The 18,378-nt window shown below is 42.6% G+C and overlaps 1 protein-coding gene and 2 pseudogenes across 2 annotated transcripts; 2 read left to right on the forward strand and 1 right to left on the reverse strand.

The window, feature by feature from the left end:
* The first annotated feature begins 327 nt into the window (after nt 1-327).
* On the forward strand, nt 328-3,040 carry LOC101718434 (UPF0415 protein C7orf25-like; annotated as a pseudogene).
* A 3,585-nt stretch (nt 3,041-6,625) lies between these two features.
* LOC147828301 (putative uncharacterized protein ZNRD1-AS1) lies at nt 6,626-13,271 on the reverse strand (annotated as a pseudogene). The gene is made up of 3 exons (XR_015450977.1): nt 13,132-13,271; nt 10,155-10,230; nt 6,626-9,118 (listed from the first exon to the last, which is right to left on the reverse strand). The product of XR_015450977.1 is annotated as a putative uncharacterized protein ZNRD1-AS1 (transcript).
* A 181-nt stretch (nt 13,272-13,452) lies between these two features.
* Nucleotides 13,453-16,815, forward strand: Polr1h (RNA polymerase I subunit H). Its single transcript, XM_004847115.4, has 4 exons — nt 13,453-13,637; nt 13,837-13,937; nt 14,135-14,244; nt 16,587-16,815. Exons 1-4 carry the CDS (start codon nt 13,502-13,504, stop codon nt 16,609-16,611), a joined length of 372 nt encoding a protein of 123 aa, XP_004847172.1. The 5' UTR covers nt 13,453-13,501; the 3' UTR covers nt 16,612-16,815.
* Nucleotides 16,816-18,378: the final 1,563 nt, after the last annotated feature.

The following is an 18,378-nucleotide window of genomic DNA, read 5'->3' on the forward strand; positions in this document are numbered from 1 at the left end:
TGGGTGCCAGCTGTTGTGTCCTAGCCAGCAGAGTCATGTAATGTTTTTATCTGAGAGACGTTGTCAGCGGGGTGTGGCCATGCATGCCTGTAATCCCAGCACTTAGGAGGCTCAGGCAGGATAATGGCCAAGAGTTCAAGGCCAGCCTGGGCTACATAGCGCGATCTTGTCTCAATAAAACCAAGAGGTCACATGATGCGGGAGGTGCCACAGGCAGCAGGCTCGCTCTGGCACCAAGTGAGGCGGCTCTGCCAGGGTGTGCATTCCTAGGTCCTGGCTCCATGTGCCTGAGCAGCCTGCTCATGCCCGAGGTCCTAGGTGCTGCCAGAAAGGAATAATGCTGTCAGCACGTCTGCACACTCCATGCTCTGTGAACGAATTGCACAGCTAAGGAAATGACCGAGAGAGCAGAGACACGTTCTTGATCAAGACAAGGTGGCCAAAAAAAGGTGGCATAGAAGGGGGTCCAAAGCTGTTTAGCAAATTGAAGGGAGATTAAAATTCTTACAGAAAGTAGAAGCCAGGAAAGTAGCTATTAAAGAATCTCATGTGAAAGGCATGAATCTAGCACATTTGAGAGCCACCATGGAATCGACAGAAAACCTGGAAGAAGTCGTTAAGTGTTCCCCACATCTCTGGTTACACAGATACCTTGGGAGAAAAGCAGGCCCTTGTGGCAGATGTCGTGCAAATGGGGGTCATACCTGGGTGAAAGCCACTGGCCAAAGGCTGAAGCACTGTGTAACATCTGGCTGGGCAGGGGCCGGTATGTGACAAAAACACTGAGCAGGCTGAAGACTTCCCCCAGGCTAGTCACCAGCAGCCCGCGCAGTATGGCAACCCTGCATCATCTTTGCATTTTACAACAGTGTTTCCAGCCCCATGAGAGAGAAGCTGGGAGAAATGGGTATTTCCCTTTCTTTTTTTTTGGTACCAGGGATCAAACTCAGGACCTTGTGCTTACAAAGCAGGTGTTGGAACCACTGGGCTAAATCCCGGGCCCAGAAATGGGTATTTCTGTGAGAGGAGACACAGTGGCAGTGAACTCTCTGCTAGATCACCCTGAAGGGCTACAGCTGCGTGAGAGTGAATCAGATGAGGAGGACCTGAAACTTCTGCAAATGACCAGACTAGACTGAGCAAGTATCCCAGCAAGTGTTGCATTTGCAATGGAGATTAAGGTTGATGTGTGTAAGAGTCAATCTGGACATTACTACTTTTTCAATTTTAATTTTTTTTTTCCGGTACCAGGGATCGAACTCAGGACCTTTCACTTTCGAGGCAGGTGCGGTGCTACTGAGCTAAATCCCCAGCCGTGGATATTACTACCTTAATCACGTATGTGTCTGCTCTCAGCTTTGGAGGTTGCCACTTTATCTTCAAAGAAAGAGTACTCACAGAACAAGCAGAGCAAGAGAGGAAAGAGAAGGTTCTACCTCAGCCAGAGGCATTTACGAAGGACAAGTTGTTTGCTTGTAAATTTGCTGTCAGGGATTTTCAGTCTATTCCAGATACCTTAGGAGGACCTGGGGAGAGAGAGGGCTGCTGTGCTCATGAAGCGTATCCGTGCAGTGCCAGGCCAGCCCTCTTCAATGCACCTTGAGACGAGTAGCCGGTTCAAAAATTAACAGCTGTTCATTAACAATTTTGGGGACAGAAGACACCTTAAAAGCCATCACAATGACAGCCAATAGTGCTTTTGTCAGAGCTGCAAACAACCGAGATGTTAAATTTAGTGTGTTTATCCATCAGCCTGGAGCACTTACTGAAGAGTAAAGAGGCTCGAGCTACTCCCTTACTGAAAGACTGCACAGATGACAGTGAACATGCGTGGTACCCTTTAAAAATTGTCATGGCCCTGCCTAGCAACCACAAGGCCCTGAGTTTGATTCCTCATACCATAAATAAATAAATAAATAAATAAATAAATAAGATTGTCTTGTAAATAAGTTACTTATACCAAAGGCTGGGTCTTCCCATATAAATTTGGGGGAATAAGGTCTATAACAAAAGTAATACTTAGAACTCTTAAACCAGAATTTCTTTATGTGTGGCATCTATCTATATATATATATATTTTTGGTACCGGGGATCGAACCAGGACCTTGTGCTTCCGCGGCAGGCGCCAGAACCACTGAGCTAAATCCCCGGCCCACATCTATATTTAAAGTATATAATGTAAAGAAGATAAAGCACAAGAGATGGATCTTATTTATCAAACTGTCTACATTCGAGCAATTATAAACAGAATGCACCCACATAAGACTTTTAGGTGTCTTGTGATACTTCTGTTTGATTGAGTAGGGCTGCATTCTCCCTACTGGTAATCACATTTCATGGGATATGGCTACACTGCATCTTGTACTCATTAAATCTTTGGAGAAATCTCAAAAAGAAGAAAAAAGGTGAATGTTTAAATTTAAAAATGTTTTACTGTAAAAGACACACTGCCATTAATCTCTCCAATACTCCTCTGGTGTATAGTGCTCCACAAGGACAGAGTGGAGCCCAGTCCACCTGCCAGACTGCAAAGTCCCATAATTCACTGTGTACTGCAAAAAGAAGAGTCCTGTGTCTGTAGTAAGGAGTAATTAACCATAGATTAAGGACTGTCTGATTTTGCCTAATAAATATTGAAAGGAGAACCTAAAATATCAGATACCGTCCTCATAAGTAAATGTGCACAGAAAGAAAGCTCCAGAGTATTTACGGGATGTGCTGTGGTTGAGGCAGGACTCAGTGTGTCCTGCAAGCACACTGGGGAGCATGGTCCCATGGCACTGTGGTGACGCAGAGGGGCGGGGCCATTTGAAAGGTGGATCTGGTGGAAGCTGGGTGGGCACTGGGGGGCTCACTACCAAAAGAGATTCAAGCTGGTCTTGCAAAGGGAGCTGGTTCCCATGAAAGTGACTTGTCGCAAAAAAGACAGCCTGACCCCTGAATCCTTTCTGGCCTCCTGTTCTGCTGTGTGATATCCCCTCTCTCATACAGGCCCCACAGTGATGCCATCTGTCCTGAGCCCCTCACCAGAGCCAGGTAGAATCTAACATCAGTCCTTGGTCTCCAGAACTGTGACTTAAAGATATCTTTTTTTCCTTTTTTCTTTTCAGCACTGGGGATTGAATTCAGGGCCTCTGTACTAAGATACATGCCCAGCTATTTTCAAATTTTTTATTTTGAGACTGATTTTTGCAGTTTCCCAGTCTGGGCTCAAACTTGCAATCTTTCTGCCTCAGCCTGCCAGAGTGCTGAGATGAGAGGCATGCACTACCACACCTAGGTAAAGACAGCTTTTTTCTTTACAAATTACCCAGCCCCAACAAGCAAAACTAAAAAAAAATTTAAACAATTTTAATTTGAGAGGCTGAAGCAGGAGGATTGCTCTGAGTTTGAGGCCAGCCTGGGCTACACAGTGAGTTCAAGGCCAGCCTACACTGCAAAGCAAGACTCTGTCTTAAAAAAAAAATTAAAATAAAAAAAAATTACCCAGCCTAAGGTATTTTGTTACAGCAACAGAAAACTGACTAATACAGAATGTAAAACCTATGCAGGTGATAACAAGGTAAAATCATGTCTAGTACCAATAAAAAATAACCAGGCAGGGCCGGGGATTTAGCTCAGTGGTTCCGCCGTCTGCCCCGCAAGCACAAGGACCTGAGTTCAATCCCCGGTACCAAAAAAAAAAAAAAAAACCAGGCAGGCAACAAAAAAAAAACCAAGAAAGCATGACTCATAAGCTGGTGACATCAATCAACCAAACATACTAAGACTGAACTAGATGTTAGAATTAGCAAGTAATGACATTATAAGTTACTTAAACTGTACTCTATATGTTCAAATGTTATGTAAGACAGCTGGGAGTGGTGGTGCATGCCTGTAATCTCAGCACTTGAGGCCCAGGCAGGAAGATTGCTGCAAGTTTGAGGCCAGCCTGGGCTACACAGTGACTTCAAGGCCAGCCTGAACTACATAGCAAGACGCTGTCTCCAAACAAACAAGCAAAAGTTAACAACTGTGACGACATCAAATTAAAAATAATCTACATAGCAAAGAAAACAACAGAGTTGAGAGATAATCTACCACCTACAGAATGGAAGAAAATATTTATAAACTATTCATCTGGGAAGGGGTATATTCAGATACATAAGGAATTCAACAGTAAAGAAAATCCAACTAAAAAACAAGGAAATACTCTGAATAGACATTTTTTCGAAAGAAGATACACAACTAGGTATATAAAAATGCTTACATCACTTCATCAGGGAAATGATCAAAACCAAACTCAGACTCCAAAAAAAAAAATCAAGTTCTGGTGGGATATGGAGAAAGGTGAGCACTCATATACTGTTGGTGGAAAAATGAAATTTCCGTATGCATACATATTGAAAGGAAATAAGATTAGTACGCTGAAGAGACTTTTGTACTTTCTAAAACATTATCCTCTGTGGGATGAGTCTGGCACAGGTGCCATATGTTCTTGCTTATATGTGCAGCTGAAGAGGTGGGTGTCATGGAAGCGAAGTGTGGAACAGTTGTTACCAGAGGCTATGAAGGGATGGACGGAATATGATTAATGGCTAGAGGGCTGCAGCTTCTAGGGTTCCATAGCACAGCAGCACAACCAATTAACTGTATATTTCAAAATAGATAGTAGGGATTTGTTCCCAATACAATTTTACTATATGTACTGCTGAAGCAAGCACAGGATGTCCCAATACAAAGAAATGATAAATATTTGAAGTGGTGGAGGTGCAATTACCCTGATCTGATCATTGTACACAGTATACATGTATTGAAATATCACACTCTACCCTAAAAAATGTATCATTAGCATGTATCCTTTAAAAATTTTTAGAAGATCCAGGTGTGGTGTTACATGCTTGTGATCGTAGCAATCAGGAGGTGATTGTAGCAATCAGGAGGCTGAGGTAGGATTGTTTGAGTTCGAGACCAGCCTGGCCACATAGTGAGTTAAAGATCAGCCTGAACTACATAGTGAGACTTTGTCTCAAGAAAAACATTTAAAAAAAATTTTTTAAGAAGAGTTTGGCCTCCTGTTGGCCCCTCCTCCTCCTGTGCCCCAGTGGGCTAGGGTCCTCCTATGGAGGCCCAGCTGGTAAAGGATGATCATGACAGCTTCAGAAATAGTTTTCATCCAACCCAGAATGCCTCTGATGAGCCCAGGTCCAGTGTGACTGCTTAGCGGGCCTGCAAAGGGGACTTGGAGTGCATCAGACTAGGTGGGGTTTTCCCTTCCCAAAGCATCCAAGGTGGTGAGGGGCAAGGAGCAGGGCTGCTGAATTCTGTCTGGCATTTCCCTCTCCGATAAGGTGGGACAGCCTCTGCTTGGCGTTGGTTATAAGACACACCTAGAGGAAAAGCCGTTGTACTGTTCAAGAATTTCAGCAAACAACTACTGTAAATAACTTGTTTTTGTCTTTTGTCAAATAAAGTTGTTTTCATTTTTAAAAAAATAATTCTTAGAATAAAATTTTAAAAGTTTACTATGGACTTACCCAAGTCCACTATTTATTAATTTTTAGTACTTCACAATCCCACAAGGCCAAAAGAAATAAAATGTGAAGTGGGGGAAAAACAGAAAGAAAAAGTATGGTTCTTGGATTCTGAAGGCCGAGACAAAGAAAAAGGGAGTGATGACTGAGAGGCAATGATGATCAAAATGTATTTGTTAGATATAATTGAGAGGTTCTGATGTTTTTTTGAGACAAGGTCTCGCTGGGTACCCCAGGCTGGCCGTGAACAAGAAGCAATCGTCTTGCCTCAGCCTCCAGAGCGCTGAGAGTACACGTGTGCACCACCATGCTCAGCCCTGATGTTTTACTGGATGTTGGAAGAGAGGCAGTAATGGAAAATAGACAGCTGATGATAATTCTAAGGTTTTTAGTTTAAATGTATTGATGGGTTTAGATGCCATGACCCCATGTCTACACAGTACAGAGTGAATTCAGTAGAAAAATCGGGGTTATGAAATAGTATATGAATTCAGATATGAACATATTGAGTTTAAATGCTTACAGGAGCTGGGTATGGTAGCAAATACCCATAAACCCAGAACTCTGGGAGGCTGATGTGGGCAGATCTCAAGTTCAAGCTCAGTCTGGGAAACTTAGCAAGACTCTGTCTGAAAAAAAAAGGTGTAAGGGGAGAGGGAAAAATGGGATAAAATTTATTAAAAAAAAAACAAACACCTGGGGTTGTAGCTCAGTGTGAAGGCCCTGTTCCATCCCCAGTACCACACAACCCTATCCACGTACAAAAAATACTTACGGGACAATGAGATCCAAATGCCCATTGCTTTGACTGGTTGATCATATAAGGTGTACTTGGTTTGTTAGCATACACATTTATTTAAAGTTATCACATACTGACTTTAGACATCACCACATTTCCTGTTCCCGTAAGAAATGGGTGACTATGGGCAAGTTATCAAATAGGAAAAATGGTAATTCTAATGCATACTTACTTGGTTCTTTTACAAATAAAATTGGCCTTGTGGTGGCTTGAAGAGAAAGTCTGTATGAGGCAAATCAGGTGGGTAGGAATGAGATTTTGGTGTGTACCCCAAATTCCAGAACTAGCAAAAAACAAAAGTCAGCTTCTGAATGCAATTGTAGCAAATTTGACCATTTCCACACAGAAGTCATCTATATCAATTTTTGAATCTTGTTAAGGGGCTGAGGAGACTGAAACACACAGGAAGCTAGACTGACACGAGTGTAAGATGCACAGTGACCCATTACAGCAGTGAATGCTGTCAAAGACAGAAAGCTGACCATGAGAACTCAGCCTGGGACACAACAATTATACTTATTCAGTGCTACGTGGCAGGCACTGGCCACATGTGGCAACTTCAATTTAAACTACTTAAAATTAAATTAAAAATTCTGTTCCTCAGCTGCACTAGCCACATTTCAAATGCTGAACAGCCTCATGCAGTGAGTATTCTACTGAAGAACACAGATGTAGGAACTTCCGTCATTTGTGAAAGTTCTACTGGGCAATGCAGATCTAGTAATATCCAGGGTCAGGGAGTCTTGGTGGTACAGAAAGGTAGGCATCAGGATTATCACAATTCAAGTATGAAGTTCCTTAGGTCATCCAGTTTCCATTTCTTTGGTTTTCTACTCATCAACACAAACTCCTAGTATCTCAACTTTCTGGTATCCAGGAAGAAATGAACTTACTGGAAAACAATAAATTACATTCTTCTTAGTGATTAAAATTATCATTAATTCATAAATTTGCTTCTTGCTTCAATGGGTTCTGGAGGTATGTTTTTGGGAAGCTGAGTGTGCTTGGCCTTCAGTGGATCCACACATAGGGAAGGCCTTATTTATGTGGGTGAGAAAAGGTTACTAAATATAGAGCTAGAAGAAACGGGAGACTGCTACTCTCCCTTCTCTGACCGCCTTCCTCCTTTTCACCTGCTTCCCTAGGTGGGCTTAGGGTCCTGCCTCTGAATAGCACCCACACATCCCTCTATTGAAACCCTGACCACACAGTACCTACTTAAAAAGGGATTCACACCATTGTAAACTGCTCAATGGCAGGGGCTTCTCCTTATTCCTAGTATCTAACTCAATGCCTGGCACATAGGAAATTCTCAAAATGAAGTTTCTCAGACAAATAAATTATATGATGCAAGTTAGATTTTTAGGCCTGGTTAGCAATTCTCTGGTGAAGGTATACAAGTATCCACTAGGTAAAAAAACCCTATAAACTGAGCCATAGTAATATCATCAGGCTGACTTTGAAGGTTAGGAGTAGGAGTAATGGGAGGGGCCGATGAGAAAAATTCCTTATTCATCACCATTGCCCAACTTAGGACGTCCCAACTAGGGAAACTTAACATTTATCAAACAACTAATACCCACTAATCCTTCACAAGTCATAATCCTTCCATTGGTTCCTTTTTTTTTTTTTTTGGTACTGGGATCAAACTCGGATCAAACTCGGGACCTTGCACTTGCGAGGCAGGTGGCAGAACCACTGACTAAATCCCCAGCTGGTACTATGAACTATTATTCTCACATTACAAATGGGGAAACTGAACACCAAAAAGGATAAGGAACTTGAATAAAGAACAAATAAAAATAGGGCCGGGGATTTAGCTCAATGGTTTCGTCACCTGCTGCACAAGCACAAGGACCCGAGTTCGATCCCCAGTACCAAAAAAAAAAAAAAAACAAATAAAAATAGCTAAGTAATTGTTTTCAAGTTCAGAACTATCTTATACTATATGTGATATAAATGGGAATATGACTAAATCCTTAGAAGAGGCAATTAGCAAAAAAGGTTCAGAGATATGATTTCATCACAAAAGCATTGAAACTTTACTGACATTTATTAATGTTTTATTTTCCTATTTGATGTCCCCAAAAGGGGAGTAGAGCCAAGCGTTTTCCTTCACTTGGTTTTAGAATTGTATCCACTTCCTCTCTAGTCTGAGGCTTTTCCATAAGAGCAGTCGCTTGCACCCGACTTCTACTGCATGGCTGGAAAAGTGGATATGCAGTGACTCTCTCAAGCTCCCCGATGTCTTTCTGTGCTCTCCCACACTTTTCACATGTAGGTGGCTGGCTCTGGCTTTTTCTCAGGATTCTTTCCTTGAGTCTTTGCTGTATAAGTTCTCTCCCTCAAATCATGCGTTCCTGGTGATCCTTAATTTGCATCTGTTCTCTTTCATTCACCTGCTTTCTTCTCTGTGCTTTCTGGATACCATGCTTTTCTGGGGTAGCTTCTGGTAACGTTTCACGGAGGGGTTGTGGCTGTCTAAATGTTCTGTTCTTAAATCCTGTGGCCTGGCCTGTTCGATGTATGTGCCTTTCTATCTGTTCCTCTCTCTCTCGGTTATTACATAGTAATGCTTTTGTTCCTCTATGCTTAGGGTTGTTTCCTCCTCCATTTTCATCTTCATTTCATTGCCCGTTGCCTCTCTTTCCATTATGTCCATTGTTCTTTTATTATAGTAGGACTCTGCTTTAGCAAGCCAGTAGTCAAGAGAACAAGCCTGCTCCCTACAGAGTGTTTCATACTCCTCTTGATGTTTCTGAGTTATCAAGTATCTTGCTGCTGTTGTATGCATCCCACCTAGGTTCTGTCAAAGGTTTGGGGTTTTATAACGTGATCATCTTTTTTTTTTTAACACATTTAAACAGGAGCCTATCCCTTCCAACACCAAGAAGATACATTCTGTTTCATTTACTTTCATGTAATTTTGACTCCCCTTAATCCCAGACAAGGCTGAGAGCTCTAAAAGTATGAAGTACCCACCACAAGTCAGTAACTAGTTTAAAAAATTTATACTGTTGGCAGATTTCAAACTAATACTTTTTCTCCCCCAGTCGAACTCAGGACCTTGCATTTTTCGAGGCAGGCTTGGTGTGACAGCCAGCCCGACTCCATCTTCAGCCTCACCACCATTTTGTGCTTGTGCTGCACAAAGCACCCAAAACCCACATCCTGTTTGGCAGAAAACTTGCTGCAGCTACAGGAAGTTTTGTAGCTCACCCAGTATGTGAAACTTCCTCTTGGCCCCCACTAACCTGGCATGGTTCTGCTTCTTAAAATTCCACTTGATCTCCCCCTTGAGCCCTCCCCAACTGGAAGCATGGTCTAAAAGGAGAAATCAAACTGCTTCTCAATGCTGAGAGTTCTTTCTGGGCACTAGGCCCTCTCGGTCGCCGGCTTTAAATAAACTTCAAATCTGACTCAGAGTGTGGCACATCTATCTCTATAGTTCCTACTTGCTTGGTTAGAACATAGGCACCACTGAGCTAAATCCTCAGCCCATACTTTGTTTTGTAACTATAGAAATGGCTGGGAAATATTAGCCAGTGTAGCAATGCTACCTGATGGTAACCTGGCTTTTTGTGGGTTGTTTTTTTTTTTTTTTTTTTTGGTTTTTTGAGACAGGGTCTGGCCATGTAGCTCAGAGTATCCCTTAACTCACTATGTAGCCCAGGCTGGACTTGAACTCAAAGCGATTCTCCTGCCTTAGCCTCTTGAGGGCTGGGATTACAGGTGTGTGCCACCATGCCCTGCTGATGATGTAACTTGGATAGAAGGATTTTAAACCAAAGTTTGTTGTCTGAGTAATCCCAAATTATATGTTGTGAAGATAACTTATTTACCAAGATCTTTTTCTCCAGTGGGGACTGTTGATCTGCAGCAACCCTAGGGTCTTTCAATGTTCTCGCCCAGGCCAATCTGGAAGATGAAAAGGAAAGGTAGATTAGAATTTGGGGTTTGTCAACACACCCACTCACATGTTGCCTAAGCAAAAGAATCCAAATGCTTTGGCCAAGACCAAAGGTATATCCCTCAGAATGTAAAAACTTGCTTATAGCCAGGACTCTAGAAGACCATTTCTTGCATCAGAAACCACTGCATTCCTATGGTGAAGAACAGTGAATCTTCTAATAAGAAGAGCATCTTTAATTTCATATGAACTAAAAAGCATACTTTTCCTGTGGGCTCAGTGTGAACCATTCTGAATCTTCTACCAGGGATTGCAAGAGGGAAGACAGAGGCTCCTTGGTGAAGTGTTGCCCAAATACATCTATGACAAATTGTTCAGGCTCCCTGCCTTTGTCTTCTGCCATAATTCTAGACTCCAATTTTATCATCTTATTGTGTTTCTGCACTAGTTTCTTGAGTTGGGCTCTCTGTGACTCCATCAGCACATACAACTCTCTGCTCTCTGTTCCAAAGTTCTACTATTAATATTATTATTATTATTTTTGGTACCAGAGATCGAACTCGGGTCCTTGTGCTTGTGAGGCAGGTGGTGGAACCACTGAGCTAAATCCCCGGCCGAAGACTATTATCTTTTTATTTGTTGTTCTCTACCTAACCAAAGCTCACTGAGGTCATATTTAAGCCACTGAGGGTGGCATATATCTCTGTGGCTTTTATGCCATCCAGGATTGGTACTCATCCAGCATGAGCTTTGAAGACTGACAGCAATAAATTTGAATCCAAATTCCACTACCTTCTAGGTATATGAGTCGAGAGTATCACTCAACTTTTCTATGCCAATTTCTTCATCTATAAAATAGAGATGTAAGACAAAAATATGTAGGCTGGGGATTTAGCTCAGTGGTGCCGCCACCTGCCTCCCAAGCACAAGGTCGCAAGCTCGATCCCCGATACCAAAAAAAAAAAAGACAAAAATATGCCTTTCAAGCCCATAAAGAACAAAAGTAAATTAGATGTAAAGCGATTAACAGAGAAAGCTGAATATATGGTAAGATCTCAGTAAATGGCAGCTGTCTTTTACAAGTTAAGCCTCTGTTTCTCTATGGTCTTCTTAGTGTTTGTCTCAGTGATTTGCCTTCCTCTAAACAAGCAACTTAATTTTTTTTATTTCTACAATTCATTTGAAAATCAAGCATGGTTTACACTGTGATAGCAGTATTCATATATAACTTTTAACATTTTGACATTGACATTTAGGCTTATAGCTAGGTGTGGGGGTGTATACCTGCAATCTCAGCAATCAAGAGGCTAAAGCAAGAGGATCATCACAAGTTGGAGGCCAGCCTGAACTACACAATAAGACTATTGGGGGGTGGGGGCAGGCTTGTGTCTCAGCACCCCCCAAAAAAACCCAACCTCTCAAAACAAACAAAACTAAAGAATTTTGGCTTTTAAAATGTAGGAATTATATATTTACACATATAATGACTTATCTCTATTTTTGGAGAGGATCTGATATCTAATATTTGGTCTCACTGACTTCTGACTTATTTTGATTCTCACTTGAGCACATTTTTATTTACCTATGTGTGTTTGAGACTTTAAAAAAGACTGTCTTCAATTCTTTGCACATAGCATCTAGTACTTAACAGTCTGATCCCAGTCTCTAAATTAATAACTTATTATCCTTATCACATACCTAATCATCTTTTGCTTATATTTACAATAACATTGTATCTTTTTATTAAAGCATTTACCATTCTTCTTTGAAGTTTACAGGCATTTGTTTTATATGCCTGACCTAGATGCTCACATTTTGTACCCATGAATGTACCTTAATTGTATTCTAATTATTCTTGTGTTCTGTGAGTCAGAAAACACAGACTTAAACTATTACTCCCAGCATCACCTTGAAGCCTGGCATAATATTGAACAGGTTGTGAAAAAGGGTTACACCTTCTAATACCTGTGCTCTTTTATTGCTTTAGGATAGAATTCGATTCATAGTGGGTGTTGGCTGAATGGTTGGCAAACTAAGTTGGGGAGGAAGGAATGCTAATTTCAATGTCCATTTTGAAAGGAGAAAAAACAAAAGTGAAAATAAAAATTGCCTACCATCGTGGACTCAACAACAGACCACCCTTTGCAAGACAAAATGTTAAGTTTCAGTTAAGTCAAATTATGGGGCATGTCTTAAGTGTTTTAATCTCTTCACTATGGTAGTCTCACATCAGTCTCTCTCAAGAAAAGACTACAGAAGAAGAGTTCTTCAGAAGAGAAAACAGTGATGACTTTAAAACTCTTATATAAAGTAGTTTAGTATAGCCATCAGGTTCAATGGTTGTGGGAGGGTTGAGAGGGGACCAGGAAACTCATCTAGAAGCTACCTCTTCAGGACAGGTTTCTACGTATTGCAAGCTACATATCAACAAAAATAGCACGATTTCTACAGATATTCATCTTTCCTCATGTTCTATAAAAGACGGGGGTGGAGGGCGGTCAACTGTCCAGCAAATGAATGATACAGAGCTAGTGCACGGGAGGCGAGGGAAGATGCACGGTGGTCCTCAACCGAGAGCCAAACTCGACCTAAGTCCTGGTAAATTCTGTCTCAGGGAGGTTTCTGACTAACGCTATCGTCCTTTATTTGGAAAGAGCCTAAAGAAAGAGAAACCCAAGTTTCTTCTATTTCACCACCTCTAAGATCTTGAACTCCCTTCCGAAGTGGCCCACTTCATCCCTCCTTTATTTCATCTCCTAGGGACTAAGGATTCCTCGTCTGCTTTCACCTTCACCACTCCCTGCCCTTGAGAAGCTGGTCCCCCCTTTCAGGAGCCCTGAACTGACCCTTGAAAGCTCACGGATACTCGTGCTTACCAGTGCCCAGCACTGGTTACTCGTTTTTCTTACTCGAGGTCACAGGACCGGGGCGATAGCGGCATCTCAAACCCCCTTCGAACCTTCGCCCCTCCCAGGGATCAGCGACGAAGAGTGGCGACTGACTATAACGTCACGAACAAGCCGCGGCCAGGAGCTGTCGACGCTCTAGCCCGCCGCTCGCTGCCCCGCGGTCCGCGCCCAGCGGGCGCTCTAGCCGGTGACGTCTAGTCGCGTCTGTAGCCGGCGCCTTGATACGCTGCTCCCAGCACAGGTTGCGAATCCCGGGCGCCTTGCTCGCAGAGAAATCCTCTGCGTGGGGCGCAGACGGGAACGGCCGGCTTCTCTAAGTCTGTGGTTTGTAGACTTCTCCTTCCCTTCCGGCCTCCTCCACAGGTCAGACATGGAGCTCGGCAGTAGCGGCTCCAGCTTTCAGTCGGACCTGGATTTCTGTCCGGAGTGCGGCTCCGTCCTGCCTCTGCCTGGCGCTCAGGACACGCTTGCCTGCACGCGTTGCGGCTTCCCGGTCAGCGCGAGGGGTGAGCGGTCCCGGGAGGTCGGAGGCTCTGAGCGCCCCCCTGGTTGCCTGGGGGAGGAGACCCGGAGCAGCACCGGGTGCTCGTACTTTGGTTCGGGGGCGAAACCCCAAGGGACGGTTGCGGGCCTCCCGGCCCAATCGGGAGCGTCGCGGTGTCAGCGCCCTCTGCCGATCTCTAACAGTTTTCCCTGCCTGTGCAGACTTCGAAGGAAAGGTTGTCAAGACCTCAGTTGTGTTCCACAGACTAGGGACAGCCATGCCTGCGTGGGGGGAGGAAGGACCTGAGTCCCAGGGACCCGTGGTAAGTTGGCGAGATCCGGCTCTATAAGGAGGGTGGGGAAGACATGGAAGGGCGACCGCAGAGATCTGGAGTTTTGTGACCAATTCCAAGAAGGAGGGGATCTTTAGGTCGAGGATCTCTGACCCGTGTGACAGCCTCATTCCTGTAAAAAGCAGGGGATGTGACTGCGCCTATTTGAGCCACCGGCTTTTCCCTAGGTTGATAGGCGCTGCTCGAGATGCGGTCACGAGGGGATGGCCTACCACACCAGACAGATGCGCTCGGCCGACGAGGGCCAGACTGTCTTCTACACCTGCACCAACTGCAAGTGGGTACCTTCCCCTCCCACTGCCCTTCGTGGTCCCCGGTGTTTGCTAACTGAAGCGATCCAGTGACAGACTTACTGCACTAAACAATTGTTTTCTTAAATCGGACACATGTTTAAATACCACATTGTTTCTCTGGTGTGAAAAACTGATTGTGGAAATAAGGACAGATGTATAATGGATGTTGGGAAATGGGAAGAAAGTGTTCAAAGGGGAAGGGGAACAAGGGGGGGGGAGGAAGGAAGGGACAAAAAAAGTGAAACTAGAAGGAAAAAAATGGAAACAAAACTTTTGTACATAGGGAGGGGAGGGGCTTGAAGAGGGGGAATGGGGTAAAATCAGATTTTAAAAAATTGTTTTCCTCGGTCCTGTCCCTAGTAGGGAGATTTATGGTTGTGGGTGTTTTGTTTTTTGAGACCGGGTCTTGCTATGTAGTTCAGGCTGGCCTTGAACTCACTAGCCCGGGCTGGCCTCCACCTCCAGAGTGCTGGGATTACAAGCGCGTGCCACCACACCCGGCTCCTTGCTCTTTTTGGTGGTGTAACCCTACACTCCAGCCTTTCTCCTTTTAGTTAATCTATTTGGGATTTGTTGGACTTTCTGAAGCTGACAATTGATTGAAAATTATCTCATTTAATATTGCCTTTCCCCCATGTTCTCAGTTCTCACTTTATGAAGCTGTTTATTAGACCTTTTCTTTCATCCTCTTATTCTCTGACCTTGTCTGTCATAATTTCTATCTCATTTCTCTTTCTACTGCCTTTTGGGTGATTTCTCTAGGTCATTTATTCTTACAGTTTATGTCAATTATTATTATTATTGTTTTCAATTATTTATTGAGTTCAACCTAATTATGTTTTCAAATCTCATTTTAAATAGTTCTCAAGTCCTTAATTTAAAATTATTCCTTTTGTTCTTTATATATATATTAAATACATTAATGTATACTTACATTCTATGTCTGGTAATTTTGATATCTATAGTTTTTGTGGGTTTGATGGTTCTTTCTGTTATTTCTTTTGGTTTTTTGTACCGGGGATCGAATTTGGGACCTTGCGCTTGCGAGGCAGGCGGCAGAACCACTGAGCTAAATCCCTGGTCCTCTTTCTGTTATTTCTGCTGACACTCTCATGGTGCTTTTTTCTTTTTTGTGATTTTGTGTGTTTTTTGTCTGTGTTTTGATTTTTTTTTTTTTAAGCTTGAGTTCTTTTACAGCTTGAATATTCTTCAAGGCTTGCAGTGAATGCTATATTCTCAGTCTGTGTGTGTGTCTGTGTGTGTGTGTGTTTTCCTGGTGCCTTGAGGCACTAACAAGTTTGAATCACTTTAAATAAATTTTGGCTTTTTTTTTTTTTTTTTAGCCTACAAGCCCCAGTTTAAAATTAGAAATTCTCAGGAAGCCAGGTGTGGTGGTGCACATCTGTAAACCCAGCACTCAGGAGGCTGAGGCAGGAGTATCACTGAGAGTTCAAGGCCAGCCTGGGCTACAGCCTTGTCTCAAAAAAAGACAAAAACAAAAAAATCCGAGAAACACACACAGACACACACACACACACACACACGCACACTGTTTTTCCCAGGCTTGCCTGTTTTTCTTAAATGTTTTTATGAATGGAAGTTTCTATTTGGTGGGGGGAGGCTGTTGTGCTGGGCACAGAACCCAGGACTTTGGGCATACTAAACATACTATCTACCACTGAGCTACACCCAAACCCAGTTTTGAATTTTTATAAGCTGCAGTTTGTGCTTTTTATGTCTTCTTGAGACAGTGTCTAGCTATGTAGTTCAGGCTGGCCTTCAGTTCACTGTGTAGTCCAGGCTGGCCACAATCCTCCTTTCTCAGCTTCTTGAGAGCTGGAATTACATACATGTGCCACCATGCCTGGTGCCAGCTTATACTTTTAAAAAATTTTTCTGGCTGGTCAGCCCTAGTGCCGCACACCTGTGATCCCAGCACTCAGGAGCCTGAGCCAAGAGAATCACAAGTTCAAGCCCAGTCTGGATTAGATAACAAGACCCTGTCTCCAAAACAAACAAAATTTATGGCTGTTGCTTTTTGGGTCCCAAGAAATCTTTGCATACTTCAAGATGATAATTAGACATTCTGTCTCTCAGGCAGAAGCTTGCTTTCTCCCAATAAATTTTTCCTACTCTTAAAAAAAAAAGATGATAATTAGATATATTATTAGTCCCAGCATTTTTAGCTGTTTTGAAATTGCAGTTGGAGGATGATTTAGAGGAGCTAGTCCTCGACAGCATCATAAGTTCATTATTTAACTGATTCTTCTACTTTGCACTACTAGAAACTCCCTTTGGTTGAATATAACAAGTCATTTCTCTCTAGGTTTCAGGAAAAGGAAGACTCTTGATCTTTTTTTCTGGATGACTCAACAGCATCTCACTGCTTCTCCTAGACGTTGAAGGATAAGGTTCTTAGATGCCTTGGCATCATGCTGTCTGGTTGCGGTGGTTTTACTCCCAGAGGAGAGTCAGATCATCATGCTGCAACTACCCTATCCCCAGAGTCCTCCTACCCCTAATTGAGTTTATTAAAGTTATGTTTTTCTGTAAAACCCTACCTGTATGTTATTTATAGTCTATCTCATTCCAAGAAGAATGTAAACACAGAGCTTTATAAGAAAAATATTTTAAAAGACAATGACAGTAATGGAGCCTAGAAGAAGGCTAATATAAAGAAGAATTGCAGATGTTCTCTTGTTGTCTCTGTCTGTTTGGTTCCTGAGTGTAGAGGAACAAAGACCAAGTTTGGCTACCGAGAGATTCAACATGAAATTTAACCAGGTGTTTGGTATATAAATGTAAACAAAAGATCAGAACTTACTATAAATGGACATTTTGGAAATTATTTTTTTATTGTTAAGATAACTATATAGTCATTGTAATAGATTATTATATGGAAAGTTAGAAAAAATCGCAGGGCATCCCGCTCCACAGAGAACCAAATTTCACCTCTGTGTATAGGTATCTATGCAGATATATGGATTATTAAATGTGCTATACCATACACAATTGTGTTTTTTTGTTTGAACTAAAAACTTTCAAGGCAAACAAACACACAGTCCAGCCACAATAATAAGATGCTCAAATTTTGATTCTGCGAGTCAGTATTCCTGCATTCATGGCTTAAATGGTGGTGAACAGATGAGAGTAACTGAGTATCTTGTAACTGTGTGACACTTTATATATTCAGAGCACTCGAGCATTACACTGTCTCATGTGACCTCCCAAACATGCAGTGACGGGGACAGCAGTGTTCCTCATTTGGCTTTTCTAGCAGTTGACTTTCCTGACCACTCCCAAAATCTCAAATCTGGACCTTGTGCTTGTGAGGCAGGCTCAGCACCACAAATCTTTTTACCCACTTTTTAAGCCTTTTTCTGGCTACAACGTTGACTGGATAAAGTCCCAACTTTCTTAGTGAAGCACTTGTGGCCTTCTATAACATTTTTATCTGTTAGCCCTCACCTGGCACCCCTTAAGTTCCCCCAGTACAGAACTGCATTCCCATCAATCCACATTCCTACGATTTTGGAAGCTTTCTACCTAAAAAACAAGACATCTCTCTTCTTTTGTGTTTTGTTTTTGTGGCATTGGGGATTGAACCCAGGGCCTTTGAACTGAGGTACGTCCCCAGCCTCTCCCTTTTTATTTTCTGAGTCAAGGTCTCATTAAATTGCCTGGGCTGGGCTTGAATTTGTGACCCTCTTGCCTCAGCTTCCCAGAGTGCTGCACTTACAGACATTGCAACTACAGCTAGCTTCCTGGTTGTTTTGCTCCTTTTTCTCCCTGAGAAGCATGAACATATTTTTATAATGGGCTATTGTAACCTATGACCTTTTCTTTGCTTAATTTATCTACTCTTCTCCATCTCAGAGAATACCTTGACAGTATATAACAATTCAATTTCACAAATCAGATTTACTCCTGTTTCAGTTTTGTGGAACTGGAGATCGAACCTAGGGCCTAACACATTCTAAGCAAGCACTCTATCATTCAGCTGCATCCCCAACCCTTTCTACTTTATTCTTTTAAATTTTGAGACAAGGACTCAATGAGTTTAACAGATTGGCTTCAAACGTTAGGATTCTCCTGCCTCAAACGCATAGTGACTGGAG

Source organism: Heterocephalus glaber, unplaced genomic scaffold (genome assembly GCF_053883595.1).
Source record: "Heterocephalus glaber isolate CG9 unplaced genomic scaffold, H.glaber_assembly_v1.0 deba00001141, whole genome shotgun sequence".
In the NCBI taxonomy this organism is placed as follows: domain Eukaryota; kingdom Metazoa; phylum Chordata; class Mammalia; order Rodentia; family Bathyergidae; genus Heterocephalus; species Heterocephalus glaber.

What these genes read in the sequence shown, in the direction of transcription:
- Polr1h (XM_004847115.4), top strand. Translation starts at nt 13,502, where the DNA reads ATGGAGCTCGGCAGTAGCGGCTCCAGCTTTCAGTCGGACCTGGATTTC. An exon ending in CTTCCCGGTCAGCGCGAGGG is followed by an intron (nt 13,638 to 13,836) that starts GTGAGCGGTCCC and finishes CTGCCTGTGCAG; the next exon opens with ACTTCGAAGGAAAGGTTGTC. An exon ending in TACACCTGCACCAACTGCAA is followed by an intron (nt 14,245 to 16,586) that starts GTGGGTACCTTC and finishes ATTTCTCTCTAG; the next exon opens with GTTTCAGGAAAAGGAAGACT.